Source organism: Rhinopithecus roxellana, chromosome 13 (assembly GCF_007565055.1).
Source record: "Rhinopithecus roxellana isolate Shanxi Qingling chromosome 13, ASM756505v1, whole genome shotgun sequence".
NCBI classification, from domain to species: Eukaryota; Metazoa; Chordata; class Mammalia; order Primates; family Cercopithecidae; genus Rhinopithecus; species Rhinopithecus roxellana.
The window spans coordinates 113,959,635-113,975,739 of NC_044561.1; the positions used below are offsets into that span (position 1 = coordinate 113,959,635).

General features: G+C 47.0%; 1 protein-coding gene across 1 annotated transcript in view; it reads right to left on the reverse strand.

The window, feature by feature from the left end:
* Positions 1-200: 200 nt before the first annotated feature.
* The window catches only part of ZBED4 (zinc finger BED-type containing 4), a 30,459-nt gene continuing 14,554 nt past the window's right edge, over positions 201-16,105 (reverse strand). The window contains exon 2 of the mRNA XM_030915374.1: positions 201-5,326. Coding sequence (XP_030771234.1) covers positions 1,482-4,997 — 3,516 coding nt within the window. The 5' untranslated portion in view covers positions 4,998-5,326 and the 3' untranslated portion in view covers positions 201-1,481. The remainder of the gene's footprint in view (positions 5,327-16,105) is intronic.

Genomic DNA, 16,105 nt, shown 5'->3' on the forward strand with positions numbered 1-16,105 from the left:
CAGGAGACCTGGAAAGTCATCACCATGACCGTGATCAGAACTGCTGTTGTAAGAATTACATCTCCACTTCCCCGGAGCCCTGTCTGGGGTTAAGGTGAAATTTCAAATGCTGCCCAAGAATGGACTCTAGATAATGGACCACAAAGAATATGCCTGTTTTCTTATCCTAAAAATAAAAAGCCAGTGTCTGCCAGCACTAGAAAATTGCAAATAAAAAGTTTAATTTCAGAAACTGAGTTCACCATTTATAAATACACTAAAACATAGTCAATGCAAATTTAGATTAAGCGTAGGTACAGTATTTCAACAAAACAACAACTTTTCTAAAAGGTCGTAGGCAAATGAGTGATCTGTCTCACCCAGAATATTTAATTGGTTTAAAATGAGAAAAGGAATCTTTTTTTCTCTGAAGACATAATTGTTAAAAGAATCTGACAACTGATACTTCATTCTGATGTCCTTGGGATTCTAAAATATCCCAGTGATGGCTGCATCTTCCCTATCATAAAAAAAAAAAAAAAAAAAAAAAAAAAAAATCTAAACACCTAAGGCTATTCTTACAACTGTAATATAACAAGCTTCTTCCCTGTTAATAAGCCATCGCTTCTAAAAAAACTTTACACAAATGTGATCAAACAAGGGGCTCAGTGCACACATTTCGAAAGACAGCTTCAGAGTGTGGAGATGCTGAAGCAGAGGCGTGGGGGTTTCAGCAGGGACCACCTGCCGTCAGCATGTCATCGAACGCACTGGCGAAGTGATGAGCACAGTTACAAACGGATCACATTTCAGAGGAGCTGATGATAAACAGTTGGGGTATCTCTGAGTTAACTGACCACGTAAAGCCTGAATGCAGAAACCTGAAATGGGAAAGTTCTCAAAATAAGTTCCATGAAACATCTACGTTTTGTTTCCAAATGCCACGTCTCTGTCGTAGTAAACAGTTACCTTCCAGAATATTATCTGTACTCCGCGGGACACTTTAGAACCTGCGGTTAAAAACTGCCCAGTCAGGATGGCTTGCCCTCCACCTCCTATTTACAGATTTCATTTGATAGCCACAAAAGCTATTGTTGCAATTAAAGCAATACTTAACTAAATACAGTACCTGATTCGTGGTTTGTACATAATTGAGTAAAAAGCCTACAGAATAAAATTGTTTACATCTTGTCATTCTAGTAAAACAAATTACTAGCCCAAAATTTTAAAAAACTTTACAGTTATGAATTAAAATCTAGTCACCATATTTCATAGTTGACAGGACAAGCTATTTTTAGTGGACGTCTTAATAGAACACCCCGCAAAACCTGCCTGAAGGAAAAGGGGTAAGGCACGTGGAGACACTGGTGAGCTGGAGGGCGGCCCTGAGAGTGCCTGGTCTGATGTCGTGCACGGCCCTGGGTGGAGCGGGTCACAGACCCGGTACGGGCTGCTAACGCTGGGGCAGCCACGCCTCTGGCCTGGTGGTGCCGTTGTGAGTTTCAATACTGAAAGTATATTAAGGGAAGATTCACTTTCAAAAAGATAAGTTTTTCAAAATGTTCCATCATGAGCCTGGACGGGCCAAGGCTGCCATTCTCAGTGGGCGTGTTGAACAGCTTTTCTGAAGGGACGATGCTCGGAGGGCAGCCCAAAAATCTGACGGCCAGCGTGGACAGCCCCGGCCAGGACGCCTTCTTCAGGTTCCAGTAGGTGAGCGGGTCACAGCTGTGTTCAAGCACTTCCTCCTCCAGATACGCGAGCACCATGTCTTCAGGCAGCTTTTCTCTTGGGTCTTTCTTCTTCACCTTGGCCACCAGCGACCACAGGCTCTCCTCTGCGGCAGAGTCTTTCGACGGGGAGCCAGCATCACACCTGTGGGAGGCAGCCGCGTCCTCTGAGGTAGAATTCATGAGTTCGAGTTCCCTGATTAAATCCTGCTTGTACTGCTCCGTCTCCTCCTCCGTAAACAGGGAGGCCTTGTAGCGAGGGTCCAGCAGCGTGGCGAAGACGTACCGCGGGTCGTGGAGGGTGGCGGACAGGCGGCTCACCATGGCCTCTTTCAGAGAGCGCAGCATGGTGTCGATGCCCATCGTCTCCTCGAAGAGCATCTCCACCTTCCTGTTGAGGATATGCACCATGGGGATGACCTGGCTGAGGGTGGACATCTGTGTGCTCATCTCCCGGCTCGCGGCCTCGAAGGGCTTCAGCGCACAGCACACAGACTGCATGACCTCCCACTGGTCACAGCTGATCAGCTCTCGGAAGTTACACTCGACGGACATCTCGTTAATGGCCCTTTTCTGCTCGATGAGCCGCTCGAGCATGTGGAAGGACGTGCTCCACTTGGACGGGACGTCCTGGATGAGGTGGTGCTGGGGCAGTGCATACTCCCTCTGCAGCTCGGCCAGTTTCTCCTTCGCCTTGGGCGACCGGTGCACCCGCTCGCAGATCTTCCGGGCGAGGCTCAGCAGGTTCTGCACCATCCGCTGGCTCTTAATGGCCTCGCTGACGATCAGGTTCACCGTGTGGCTGAAGCACTGCACGCTCGAGTGCTCCCCCTCGCTCAGCGTCTTCCCGATGCTGGGGTTGTCGGTGACGGTGATGCCCACCTGAAGGCCAGTGGAGGTCACCCACGCTTCCCACCAGCACTCCAGCTGCTTCTGAATGCTGTTGCCACTGTAGTCGCAGTCCACCTGCGACACGTCCAAGAGCGCCGAGCAGTGGTGGTCATCGCAGCGCGGCCGGGCCGATGACTCGAAGGAAACCCAGTGGGCCGTGAGGGTCAGGTACTCACGGGTCTGGTTACTCATCCATATTCCAGACGTGAAGTGGATCACACCACTCTCAGCTTCCTTCAGGTGGGACATAATTATCTGCTTCACATTATCATACATACCTGGGATAGCTGTCCTGGAGAAGTAGGAAGGGGCAGGGAGGGAGTACTGAGGTTTCAAGTATTCAAGCAGCCTGTTAAAGCCAACATTGTCTACAAAAGAATATGGCTGGAGGTCAAGTGCAATCATTTCAGCTATGAGACTTGTGATTTTTTTGGCAACTGGGTGAGAATCATAAAACTTCTCATTGGTGTCATCGAAGGAGGAAATGCCTGATAGTTCTGTGCCCCGCGGCACCCGGATGTCCGGAGAGGAGGGCCGCGCCGTCTCTGAGACCTCGGTTTTCAGCACGTTGCTATGGAACCGCTGTAAATGTCTCAGAAGACAGCTGGTACCCAAGTTAGTCGGCTTCTTCCCCCGGCTGATGGTCCGGCCACAGTGCAAGCACACGACTTTTGTGGAGTCTGCGGAGCAAATAGAAAAATGATTCCACAGTTTTGAGGTCTTTTTACTATTAACAGGAAACATAACTTGATTGTTTTTTGTGACCACTGTTGGCAAGTCAGTCCGTTTGGAAGAGGAACTTTCTGCAGAGGCCAAAGTGGCATACGGAGAGTTTGCCAGACTGGCACCCAGAAAGCCCTTCTGGCTCCCAACAACTTCTGGGTGGCGCCGGTAGAGATGTCTCATCAGGCAACTGGTGCCCACGTCACCCTTCTTCCCCCGGCTGATGGCGCAGCCGCAGTACCGACACTCGGCCTTGAGGCTGTCCGTGGGGGCCAGGGAGAAGTGATGCCAGACCTCCGACTTCAGTCTCTTCATGACCTTCTTATTCTGCTGGAAGACGGCGCCAGATTCAAACACTCTAGGACTCAGCCCGTCAGCCTGCTGCTTCTCGGGAGAGGACGCCGAGGCCTCCCCCACGTCGTCAGAAGATGAGAAGGCCGCCGCGTCTTCCATCAGCCCATCTCCAGGGTTCAAGTGAGACTGCAGGTCCTCAGTCAGCCTGTCAGGGGAGGAGGAGGCCGAAGGGGACTCTCTGACCAGCTTTACCGGAGACGAGGACACAGAGCTGAGCTCCCCCTCTGGCGGCAGCAAGGAAGGCAGCAGGGTGGGAGGGGTGGAGTACAGAGGCGGGATGCCCGTGCCCCCGTTCTCCTGCAGCACAATGGCGCGGTGTGCTCTCCACATGTGCCTGATGAGGCAGCTTGTGCCCAGGTCCTTCCCGTTCTTCCCCCGGCTGAACTCGTTCATGCAGTGAATGCAGACGGCTTTGGAGTTGTCCAGTGGTGACAGGTAGAAGTGCTTCCAGACAGCAGACCTTCTCCTAGACCCGGAGGTGCTCTTTGGGAGTGGAAGGCTCTTCTCCGCTAAGTTCTCTGCAGTCTCATCGTAATGGAGAGCAGGGAGGTGGGGAGACGACCCTACCAGGGCTTCTTCTCTGCCGCACTTCTCTGAAACGGACATGTCAGAGGAGATTTCTTCAGAAGAAACTACAGACACAGACTCCTCTGTTATTCGATCAGGGGACGGGATCTTAGACGTCACTTTCTGGACAAGTTTGATGGGTGAGAGGATGGTGCTGAGGTCGCCCGTGTCTGCAGGCTGCGGTGGAAGCAGGAGTGAGGGAGAGGGGAATGAGGACACGGCAGACACGCTGCCGTTTTCCTGAATGAGCACGGTCGGGTGTGCACGCCTCACGTGCCTCATGAGACAACTGGTACTCAAGTCTTTCTCGTTTTTGCCTCTGCTGAACTCTTTCACGCAGTACATGCATATTGCTTTAGTGCTGTCTCGGGGAGAGATAAAAAAATGCTTCCAGGCTGGAGACTTCTTCCTGGAGCTCATGTTCCGGCTGGAAAGGAGGCTCTGGGTCACGGCCTCCATGGCCACGTCATAGAGGGTGCTGCTGTACTGGGAGAATAGCGCGCCATAGTCGTCCTCACTCTCTGCAGACAAGTACTTCCCTGGGGGCTTGCAGCTGCAGCCCGTCCCGCCGAGGCCCGCTCGCTCCCCACCGCTGTCCGTCTGCTTCATGTCCTCCTGCTCACTTTTAAAGTCCATTCTTTCCAGACCATCAGGAGGAGTTCCATCATCATCTTCCTCTTCTATTTTAAACTTTATTTTCTCAGAAACGAAATCACCGCCCTCTTTGGGACAAGTTTTCAAGTTATTCTCCATGACTGACCATAACTACTCTGGCTGTATCTTAGGTTCGTAAAAAACTGATGCAAATGCTCATTTGTGCCCCCGAATGTAGATTATCTTCACTTTTTCATCGTAATTCCATCTTTCAGGATGTTCCTATAAATATGGCTAATCAAAAATAGTACTGAAAAAAAGAATCTGTGACTCATGGTCTTTGAGCATAGATCACTGCTTTCCAGGAGTCCTGCTACTAAATCCTCATGGTGTAGACAACGATGTGTGCAGCAGAGACGTGCTTCTGGTCCTGAGGACAGGATCTGCCTGATCATCTTGAGAGCAAACACGTGACCCTTGTGCATGACCTATAAGAGATGAAATCAAATTAAGCACGGAACTAAAGCACACATTTTAATCTCTACCATCATGGCTACATCAGCCTAAATATGTATAGAAAAAAACTGCATAATGGAAAACTGGAATAGAAAAACTTGTTCCTTGACTTCCTGCAATCCATTTACACAATGAAAATACTCCCAAATTGCAAAATAAGCAAAAAATGGAGACATGAAAACTATGCAAGTGGCCTATTAATAAAGGATTGGGGAACATGAACTAAAACCGAGAATGGTATAGAGAGGTTGCTTCATCTAGAATTTACGCGCTCATCCTTCAAACAGTTCATGAGAGGCACTCACAGCTGCTACAATCAGCAAAGCTGAATTCCTTCAAAGCAATTCATCCTACCTTGCTAGAAGACCTGATACATGAAATACGACTTAGAAGAACTTCAGCTAACATATGAAATCATCAACCCAGACGAAAAGCTGAATATAAAATGGACCATGGTGGTTCCTGCATCTAAGAAAGGAAAGATGTCTCGTGGGTGTAAACTGCTTCCAGCCTGTCCTTCTGTCACCCATTCAATGCCCCGTCCCCACGTGACGCTGCGTCGTGCTGGAGAACGCGGCTGAGAGGAGACAGTCACGGGACCTGACAGCCAAGAACCACAAGATTCCAGCTATGGTAAATGCTGGAATGAAGGAACATGGTGTTACAAAGACAGGAGGGAACAGGGGCAGGAGCTGTAAGGGCGTAACTGAGCCGAAGCTCAGAGGACGATGGAGGCATGTGGGGTCGGAGAACCCAGTTTAATAAGGAACTAAAACCAAGTAGCAACAAAAACATGTTTTCAGTAATATGGCAGCATAAATATCCTATCATAAAACCAGACTCTAGAAAACCTCCAACAAACTTTTTTTGAGGAGACGGCGTCTCACTGTCACCCAGGTTGGAGTGCAGCCTCGACTTCCTGGACGTGAGCCCTCCTCCCAACTCAGCCTCCCAAAGTGCTAGAGTTACAGGTGTGAGCCAATGCGCCCACCACAAACTTACTTTATAAGGTATTACTGGGCATGCCAGAAAGTGGGAGAATTCTTCAAGGGAGTGGCAAATGGGCAGGAGAGGTGCGCCATCCCCAGCCTGGCCAGCCTGGGTCACCCCCACTGGGAGGAGCTGAACCTGACATTCCTCCACCATGCAGGAACCAAGAACTGAAGTCACCACATCATGTATTTTCTAAACCAGGGCATTTCTGAGAGTGAAAGGGAGCTATTAATAATACTGTTGGGGGCCGGGCACAGTGGCTCACGCCTGTAATCCCAGCACTTTGGGAGGCCGAGGTGGGCAGATCATGAGGTCACGAGATCGAGACCATCCTGGCTAACAAGGTGAAACCCCATCTCTACTAAAAATACAAAAAGTTAGCCGGGTGTGGTGGTGGCGCCTGTAGTCCCAGCTGCTCGGGAGGCTGAGGCAGGAGAATGGCGTGAACCCGGGAGGCGGAGCTTGCAGTGAGCCGAGATCGTGCCACTGCACTCCAGCCTGAGTGACACAGCGAGACTCTGTCTCAAAAAAAAAAAAAAAAAAAAAAAAAAGTTGCTGTTTTTTTGAGACAGGATCTCACTGTTGGCCAGGCTGGAGTGCAGTGGCACAATCATAGCTCACCCCTAGTTATTATTACTCCTAGAGAAATGAAAACCTATCTCTGTATGAAGAATTTTTTTTTTTCTTTTGAGACAGAGTCTCGCTCTGTCACCCAGGCTGGAGTGCAGTGGTGCGTTGGCTCACTGCAACTTCCGCCTCCCAGTTTCAAATGATTCTCCTGCGTCAGCCTCCCGAGTAGCTGGAATTACAGGTGCCTGTCACCACACCCGCTAATTTTTGTATTTTTAGTAGAGACAGTGTTTCACCATATTGGTCAGGATGGTCTTGAATTCCTGACCTCAGGTGATCCGCCCATCTCGGCCTCCAAAGTGCTGGGATTACAGGCCTAAGCCAACACGCCCAGCCTCTGTATGAAGACTTACATATAAAATTCACAGCAGCTTTATATGTAATATCTAAAAACTAGAAGACAAATTGTGATACATCCCTACAATGGATCATTACGCAGCAACAACAAAGAATGAATGGATTACATGCAACACGGATGAATCTCAAACATGCAGAGTGCGGGAGACGAACAGGAAGATCTGTGATTGGGGGAGGAGGGGCCACAAGGGGCACAAGACACAGTCAGGAGGGATGTGTGTGTCCATGCTGCCTGCAGGATGGGTTTATGGATGAGCAAGCTTGTCCATATGAAGATTCATATGCAAATGTTCATAGCAGCTGTTTACGCATAATATACGGATATGGATATATATTACATTATGCACTGTAAATATGTGTAGTTTATTGTGTATCAATTATACCCAAATAAAGCTGTTTTTTTTTTTTTTTTTGGAGACGGAGTCTTGCTCTGCTGCCCAGGCTGGAGTGCAGTGGCCGGCTCTCAGCTCACTGCAAGCTCCGCCTCCCGGGTTCACGCCATTCTCCTGTCTCAGCCTCCCGAGTAGCTGGGACTACAGGCGCCGCCACCTCGCCCGGCTAGTTTTTTGTATTTTTTAGTAGAGACGGGGTTTCACCGTATTAGCCAGGATGGTCTCGATCTCCTGACCTAGTGATCCGCCCGTCTCGGCCTCCCAAAGTGCTGGGATTACAGGCTTGAGCCACCGCGCCTGGCCAAAGCTGTTTTTTAGGCCAGGAGCGGTGGCTCACACCTGTAATCCCAGCACTTTGGGAGGCCGAGGCAGGGTGGGGATCATATGAGGTCAGGAGTTCAAGACCAACCTGGCCAACGTGGGGAAACACCGTGTCTACTAAAAATACAAAAATTAGCCAGGCGTGGTGGTACATATCTGTAATACTAGCTACTTGGGAGGCTGAGGCAGGAGAATCATTTGAGCCTGGGAGGTGGAGGTTGCAGTGATCTGAGATTGAGCCACTGCACTCCAGCCTGGGCGACAGAGTGAGACTCCATCTCAAAATAAATAAATAAATAAATAAATAAATAAATAAATAAATAAGCAAGCTGTGTTTTTAGAGAGACAGGGATTGTCAGACTGAATAAAAAAGCAAGACTTCCTATATGCTGCCTACAAGAAACATGCTTTAAACATAAAGACACAAATAGCTTAATCCTTTTCTCATTTAGGAAAAAAAATTGCAGCTCACTGCCAGCGCTCATTTACTTTTACATAAACACACTCTTTGAGGCTGAAGTAAATCTGACTGATTTTCAATGTGAAAATAAAACATAAAAACTGTTCTTGGAATTATTTCTAAACAGAACTAACATCAGAGTCATCTGAATCATCAGAATCATCTATTTTGGAAAAACTGGATTCATCAAAGGAATCTTTGGCTAGCAACTGAGAATGATGTTAACACCATGCGTGGGAACGCTGTGTCTTCTAGGGATTTGACGTTTTCAGCAACTGAGAATCCCTATATTTTGTAAGTGGAAATACCATGACTAAAAACAGAATGCCATAAATAAATGAGGTCTTTTGTTTCCAAAGTCGATAAACTCGAGCAACGCAGAAGTCATCATGAAAACGAGAGATTTCGTGGCAAACTTATCTCGGGGTAAACGCTGCAGCTGCAAGCACTGCCAGTGAGTGTTCTTGGGGCAAACAGGAAAAGAGTTAAAAACAAATGGATGGGAAAAGGTACACCACGTTAATACAAACCAAGAGAGAGCTGGAGCGGCGATATTAACACCGGGTAAAGATTTAAGAATAACATACTAAATACAATAAACAACGTCAGGAAATTACAAGGGGGTCAATTCATTCAGAGCGCATTCTCCCAAAGGGGCATGTACCTGCAAAGAAACCTTCAAAACACATGAAGCAAAGCTGACAGAACTAAAGGGAGACAAGATAAGTCACCATCACAGATGGAGATTTCCACAGAACTATTCAATAAGTAACTGAACAAGTACATAAAAATCAGTCAAGACACGGAAGATTCAAATCAGCACTCTTATCCAAGTTGACCTAATGGATGTTTACGGAACAGACCAACAACAACAGAATACACATTATTTACAAGTGTACACAAAACCTCCACCAAGACAGACTCTTCTCTGGGCAATAAAGCAAACCTCAATACATTTAAAAGAACCAAAATCAAAGAACGGTTTCTGACAAGGGAACTGAATAAAAACTCAGCAATAGAATAACATCTGAAAAAATCCAAAATATTTTCAAATAAATAACACATTATGCACAGTATCAAAGAAAAAAAATCACAAAAGTAAAGCAAATTTACACAGTAAGCATCAAGAAAAAAATAATAAAGATGTGAAATCAATGAAATTTTAATAAAAGAAAAAAAAATCAATGAAACCAAACTCTGGTTCTTGGGAAAGAGCAATAAAATGGATAAGCTTCTACAAATACGATTAGGGAAAAATGGAGAAGACAGAATTTACCACTACCAGGAATGAGAGGGGGTATCATTACAGATCCTACAGGTATAAAAGGATAGTAAGGAAACATACAAAAAATTTTATAAAAATAAATTCTGCAACTGAGATGAAATGGACAAGCTGGGCGCGGTGGCTCACGCCTGTAATCCCAGCTCTTTGGGAGGCCGAGGTGGGCAGATCACCTGAGGTCAGGAGTTTGAGACCAGCCTGGCCAACATGGTGAAACCCTGTCTCTACTAACAATACAAAAATTAGCTGGGGTGCACCTGTAATCCCAGCTACCTGAAAGGCTGAGGCAGGAGAGTCCCTGGAACCTGGGAGGTGGAGGTTGCAGTGAGCCAAGATGGCGCCCCTGCACTCCAGCCTGGGTGAGAGAGCAAGACTCTGTCTCAAACAAAAATAGAAAAGAAATTCTGCGACTCAGATGAAATGGACAAATTACTTGAAAGACAAAAACCACAGAAACTCAAGAATAAGCTGATTAGCCTTTTGTTTACAAACTGAACTTAGAGTTGAAAAACCTTCCCACAGAGAAACTTCCAGGCCCAGACGGCTTCAGTGGTGAATTCTATCAAACATTAAAGAAAGAAAACACACAAATTCTTCCAGAAAATAAAGGAAGAAACACCTCCCAATTCTTTATATAAGCAGCATTACTGATACCAAAACCAGCAGACATTACAATAAAAGAAACAGTTTCATATCCCCATGAGCATAGAAAAAAAAAATCCTTAACAAAAATGTAACAAATTAAATTAGGCACTGTGTATCAAAGATAATATGTCATGATTTATCATAGGAATAAAAGGTGGGTTTAATAGTCAAAAAATAAAAACAGGCCGGGCGTGGTGGCTCACACCTGTAATCCCAGCACTTTGGGAGGCCGAGGCGGGCAGATGTCCTGAGGTCAGGTGTTCAAGACCAGCCTGGCCAACATGGTGAAACCCTGTCTCTACTAAAAATACAAAAATGAACTGGGCATGGTGGCACGCGCCTGTTTTCCCAGCAACTCAAGAGGCTGAGGCAGGAGAATTGCTTGAACCTGGGAGGTGGAGGTTGCAGTGAGCTGAGATCCAGCCATTGCCCTCCAGCCTGGCGACAGAGTGAGACTCTGTCTCAAAAAAAAAAAAAAAAAAAAAAAAAAAAAAAAAAAAAAAAAAGGCGGGGCGTGGTGGTTCACGCCTGTAATCCCAGTACTTCCGGAGGCCGAGGCAGCGGGATCACGAGGTCAGGAGATCGAGACCATCCTGGCCAAAATGGTGAAATCCCGTCTCTACTAAAAATACAAAAATGGTGGTGGGCACCTGTAGTCCCAGCTACCTGGGAGGCTGAGGCAGGAGAATCGCTTGAACCTGGGAGGTAGAGGTTACAGTGAGCCGAGATTGCACCACTGTACTCCAGCCTGGGAGACAGAGCAAGATTCCATCTCAGGGAAAACAAAAAAAAAAAATTAAAATAATACATTAGCGAAAGGAGGAAAACCATATGGTCATGTTATTTGACGCAGAAAAACATTTGCCAACACTTCCACCTCTATTCACAGCAAAAACTCTGAGCAAACCAGGAATAGAAGAAAATGTCTTCAGCCTTATGAGAGGCATCCGGAAAACAGTGCAGCTCCCTCATACTCATCAGGCAAAGAGTGAGCGCTTCCCCTCAGCATATTCTACCCAGCACTGGATGGGAGCCTGCCCAGGCAGGAGGCGGCTGTCAGAGAAAATCACAACTGCCTTGATGGGCAGACGACAGGGCCATTGATGTCGCAAAGGTTGTAAGGCCGCCACAAAACAGTACTAGAGCCAAACAGTAAGAGAGTTCAGAGGGGTCACAGGACTCAAGCTCATTCTTGCTCTTGGCACGGGCCAGCTCCCCCGGGATGTCCTTTCTAATTTCAGGCATCTGTCCTCCCTGGCGGCGGCGCTGCCCCGTTCACCAGCCCTTATTTTCTCATTCCAGGATGACCTTGTCCTCCATGCTCCCCGCTCCAACCTACAAGGTGGGCCATGCACCTCTGCGGGTCGAAAAGAACCCAGCCATTCTCTCTTCAAAACAGACATCTCATTCTAGGTTGGTCTTGACTCTCTCTGAGCCTTTCTTGGGGCTGCAGGGTGGGGGTGAGGAGGTGGGAAGACCCGATGCAGCACACCTCATATCACCGCGCCTCACTCTACTGCAACCTCCACCTCCCAAGTTCAAGGAATTCTGCTGCCTCAGCCTCCCGAGTAGCTGAGACTACAGGTGCACGCCACCACGCCTGGCTAATTTTTGTATTTTTAGTAGAAACGGGGTTTCACCATGTTAGCCAGGATGGTCTTGATCTCCTGAACTCATGATCCACCTGCTGCGGCCTCCCAAAGTGCTGGGATTACAGGCGTGAGCCACCATGCCTAGCCAACTATATACTTTTTTTTTTTTTTTTTTTTTGAGATGGAGTCTTGCTCTGTTGCCCAGGCTGGAGTGCAGTGGTGCAATCTTGCCTCACTGCAAGCTCCGCCTCCCAGGTTCACGCCATTCTCCTGCCTCAGCTTCCCAAGTAGCTGGGACTACAGGCGCCCGCCACCACACCCAGCTAATTTTTGGTATTTTTAGTAAAGATGGAGTTTCACCGTGTTAGCCAGGATGGTCTCAATCTCCTGACCTCGTGATCCGCCTGCCTCGGCCTCCCAAAGCACTGATGAATATAAAAAAATTCTAAGCCAGGCATGGTGACTCACGCCTATAGTCCTAGCACTTTGGGAGGCTGAGGCAGATGGATTATTTGAGCCCAGGAGCTTGAGACCAGCCTCTTGGCCAACATGGTGAAACCTCATCTCTACTAAATATATATATATATATATATATATATATATATATATATATATATTAGCCAGGCATCGTGGTACACACCTGTAATCCCAGCTGCTCGAGAGGCTGAGGCAGGAGAATTGCTTGGACCCTAGAGGTGGAGGTTGCAGTCAACCAAGCTTGCACCACTGCACTCCAGCCTGGGTGACAGAGTGAGACTTCGTCTCAAAGAAAAAAAATCGATCTTTTGAAAACACTTACTGAAATGCAGCTGCGTGAATTATGATGTCAGGCATTTGCTTCCAAATAACTGAGTGGATTGTAACAGAAATGGACAAGCGGGAGCTAACTAAAGAGCCTCTGCATAGCGGAACCTATCACAGCAAAGGAGCCTATGGACAGAGCAAACAGAAAACCCACTGAATAAGAAAATACCTGCAAACTATGCATCTGACAAAGGTCTAAAATCCACAATCTATAAGAAGCTTAACAAGAAATAAAATAACCCCATTAAAAAGCAAGCAAAGGACATGAACAGATTCTTCTCAAAAGGAGACATAAAAGTGGCCAACAGACGTGAAAAAAGGCTCGACATCAACAGTCATCGGAGAAGTGCAAATCAAAACCACAACAAGATACCATCTCACACCTGTCACAATGGCTTTTATTTAAAAAAGAAAAAAATAACAGACGCTGGAGAGGCCACAGAGAAAAGGGAAACTCAAAGGGAAACTCAAGCACTCCTGGCAGGGATGCCAATGAGTTCAGCCACTGCGGAGGGCAGTGTGGAGTTTTCTCGAATAACTGAAAACAGAGCTACCATCTGACCCAGTGATGCCACCACCAGGTGTGTACCCAAAGAAGTAAATCATTCTACAAAAAAACCCCACGTACACATGTAGGTTCATCACAGCACTATTTACAATAGCAAAGACATGGAATCAACCTACGGGCCTGGCAGTGGTGGACTGGATAAGGAAAATGCGGTATATCCACGCCACGGAGTATTATACAGCCATAGAAAAGAACAAAATAACGTCCCTTGCAGCAACACGCATGCAGCTGGAGACCATCATCCTAAGTGAACGAACACAGAAACAGAAAACCAGATACCACATGTTCTCACCTATCAGTGGGAGCTAAGCACATGGTACACAGGGACATAAAGATGAGAACCACAGGCGCTGGGACTGAGAGAGTGAGGAGCGAAGGAGCGGGGAGGAGGGGCAAGGCTGAAAAACAACCTACTGAGTGCCACGCTCACAATCTGGGTGATAGGATCACTCTTATCCCAAACTCGGCGTCACGCAACACACCATGTCGTGAACCTGCACATGTGCCGGATGAATCTAAAATCAAAGTTGAAATTATTTTTAAAAATAAATTTTTTTAAGAAGGGAGTGGAGGACACAGATGAAACGGGAATGGCTGTGCACTGGTAACTTCCGAAGCCGGGGATGCGTGCACAGGGTTTGTTACGCTACTCTTTCCACGTTTATGTATATCAGATTATTTCCATGAGAGCCATTTTAAGAAAAAAACCAATTAGATACACTGCTTACTTTTAAAGAGAAACAACGTAAACCAGGAAACAAAGGAATGGCATCTTCAAAGCTGTGAAAAATGAGAACCAAACCAGAATTCAGTAAGCAGCACAAATATTCCCTGAGGAATAAACGGGAACTAAAAACACCGTCAGACAAACCACACACAGACCGTGCGTCTTAAGTGACCCACATTAAAGGCCACACAAGAGTGTTCTCCAGGCAGAGATGAAATAATCTGGTCTGGAGGAAGAGCACTGCCAAAAAGAACTGAGGCGGATAACCGCCACGCGGTCCGAGGCAGGCAGCCGTGGACGCACCGTTACAGGTGCCTCTGCCTTTCAGCCCTTCCAGTAGAAGCGGTGGAACCCGTCAACACCGACATGCACACATGGATGTGAATCAAACCCACAAGCTCACACTGATGCCGCCAACTCTGCCCTGAGATCACCAGACCGAGCCTCTCCCTTTCCACAACCATGATTCTTCCTCTTTTCTTTTCTGAGACAGTTTCACTGTTGTTGTCCAGGCTGGAGTGCAGGGGCACGATCTCGGCTCACCCCAACCTCCACCTTCTGGGTTCAAGTGATTCTTCTGCCTCAGCTTCCCAAGTAGCTGGGATTACAGGCATACACCACCACACCTGGGTTTTTTGTGTGTTTTTTTTTGTATTTTTAGTAGAGACAGGGTTTCTCCATGTCAGTCAGGCTGGTCTCGAACTCCTAACCTCAGGTGATCAGCTCGTCTTGGCCTCCCAAAGTGCTGGGATTACAGGTGTGAGTCACCGCGCCCAGCCTGCATCGGTGACATTTCAATCCACCTCTGGGAGGCTGGGCTCCCACTCTCCCAGCAGATTTCCTCATTTGCTTAACCCTACAACACGTGCACGAAGTCGCTGCAGAATTAACCCATGCCACCAAGAAAGCAAGCCTTCTAGCTGGAGATGACAAAATTTGTTTATAATTTTTATCTTTATACTTCAAGGTTTATAATCACATCGTGTCCAGGAGTTTCTTGGGTCAGTTTTCTTTTCATTTTTCTTTTTTGTTGGAGGACACAGTCTCGCTCTGGTGCCCAGACTGGAGTGCAGTGGCACAATCTTGGCTCACTGCAACCTCCGCCTCATGAACTCAAATAATCCTCCCACCTCAGCCTCCTGAGTAGCTGGGACGACAGGCATGTGCCACCACCCAGTTAATTTTTTGCATTTTTTGTAGAGATGGGGTTTCACCATGTTGCCCAGAATGGTCTTGAACTCCTCATCCTGGGTGATCCACCCGCCTCGGCCAGCTTTCTTCCTTAAGTTACTTATTCATTTGAAATATAGTAAGTTCATTTGTTTGCTTGTAACACCGCCTGTGTTTTATTTTTTAGTTTCTCCAAATCTCTCAATAAAAGGAAAACTAGAACAGTGAAACCACAATCCTCTGATGTTATCAACAACAGAGACGACGGACACGGTATTTCCGTTACCACCACATGTAAGTGGAAGGGAAGCCATGAACATGGGTAAGTGGGTCCCTGTGACTTAATGACGGCTCGACCTAGGAATCTGCAACTTTACGAAGCTACTGGCACTCAGCAGAAACTGTACTTTGAATTCTGAATGTTGATCTTTTCCTAGGCTAGCAACATAGGGTGTGACACTCTTACATGAGATATTCAACACTTTATTACAAAACAGGCTTTGTGTCAGGTGATTCTGCCCAAATCTGGGTTGATGTACGTGTTCTAAGCATATTTAAGGGTGGCAACATACGGTGTGACACTCTTGCATGAGATATTCACCACTTTATTACAAAACACACTTTATGTCAGGTGATTCTGTCCAACTCTGGGCTAATGCAAGTGTCTGAGCACATTGAAGGGAGGCTAGACGAAGCTGTGATGTTTGGCAGATTAGGTGTGTTCAATGCATTTTCAACTGAGGATATTTTTAATTGATGATGGGTAGATCAGGATGAAAGCCCTCATAATCAGTATTCCAAGGCCTAGAT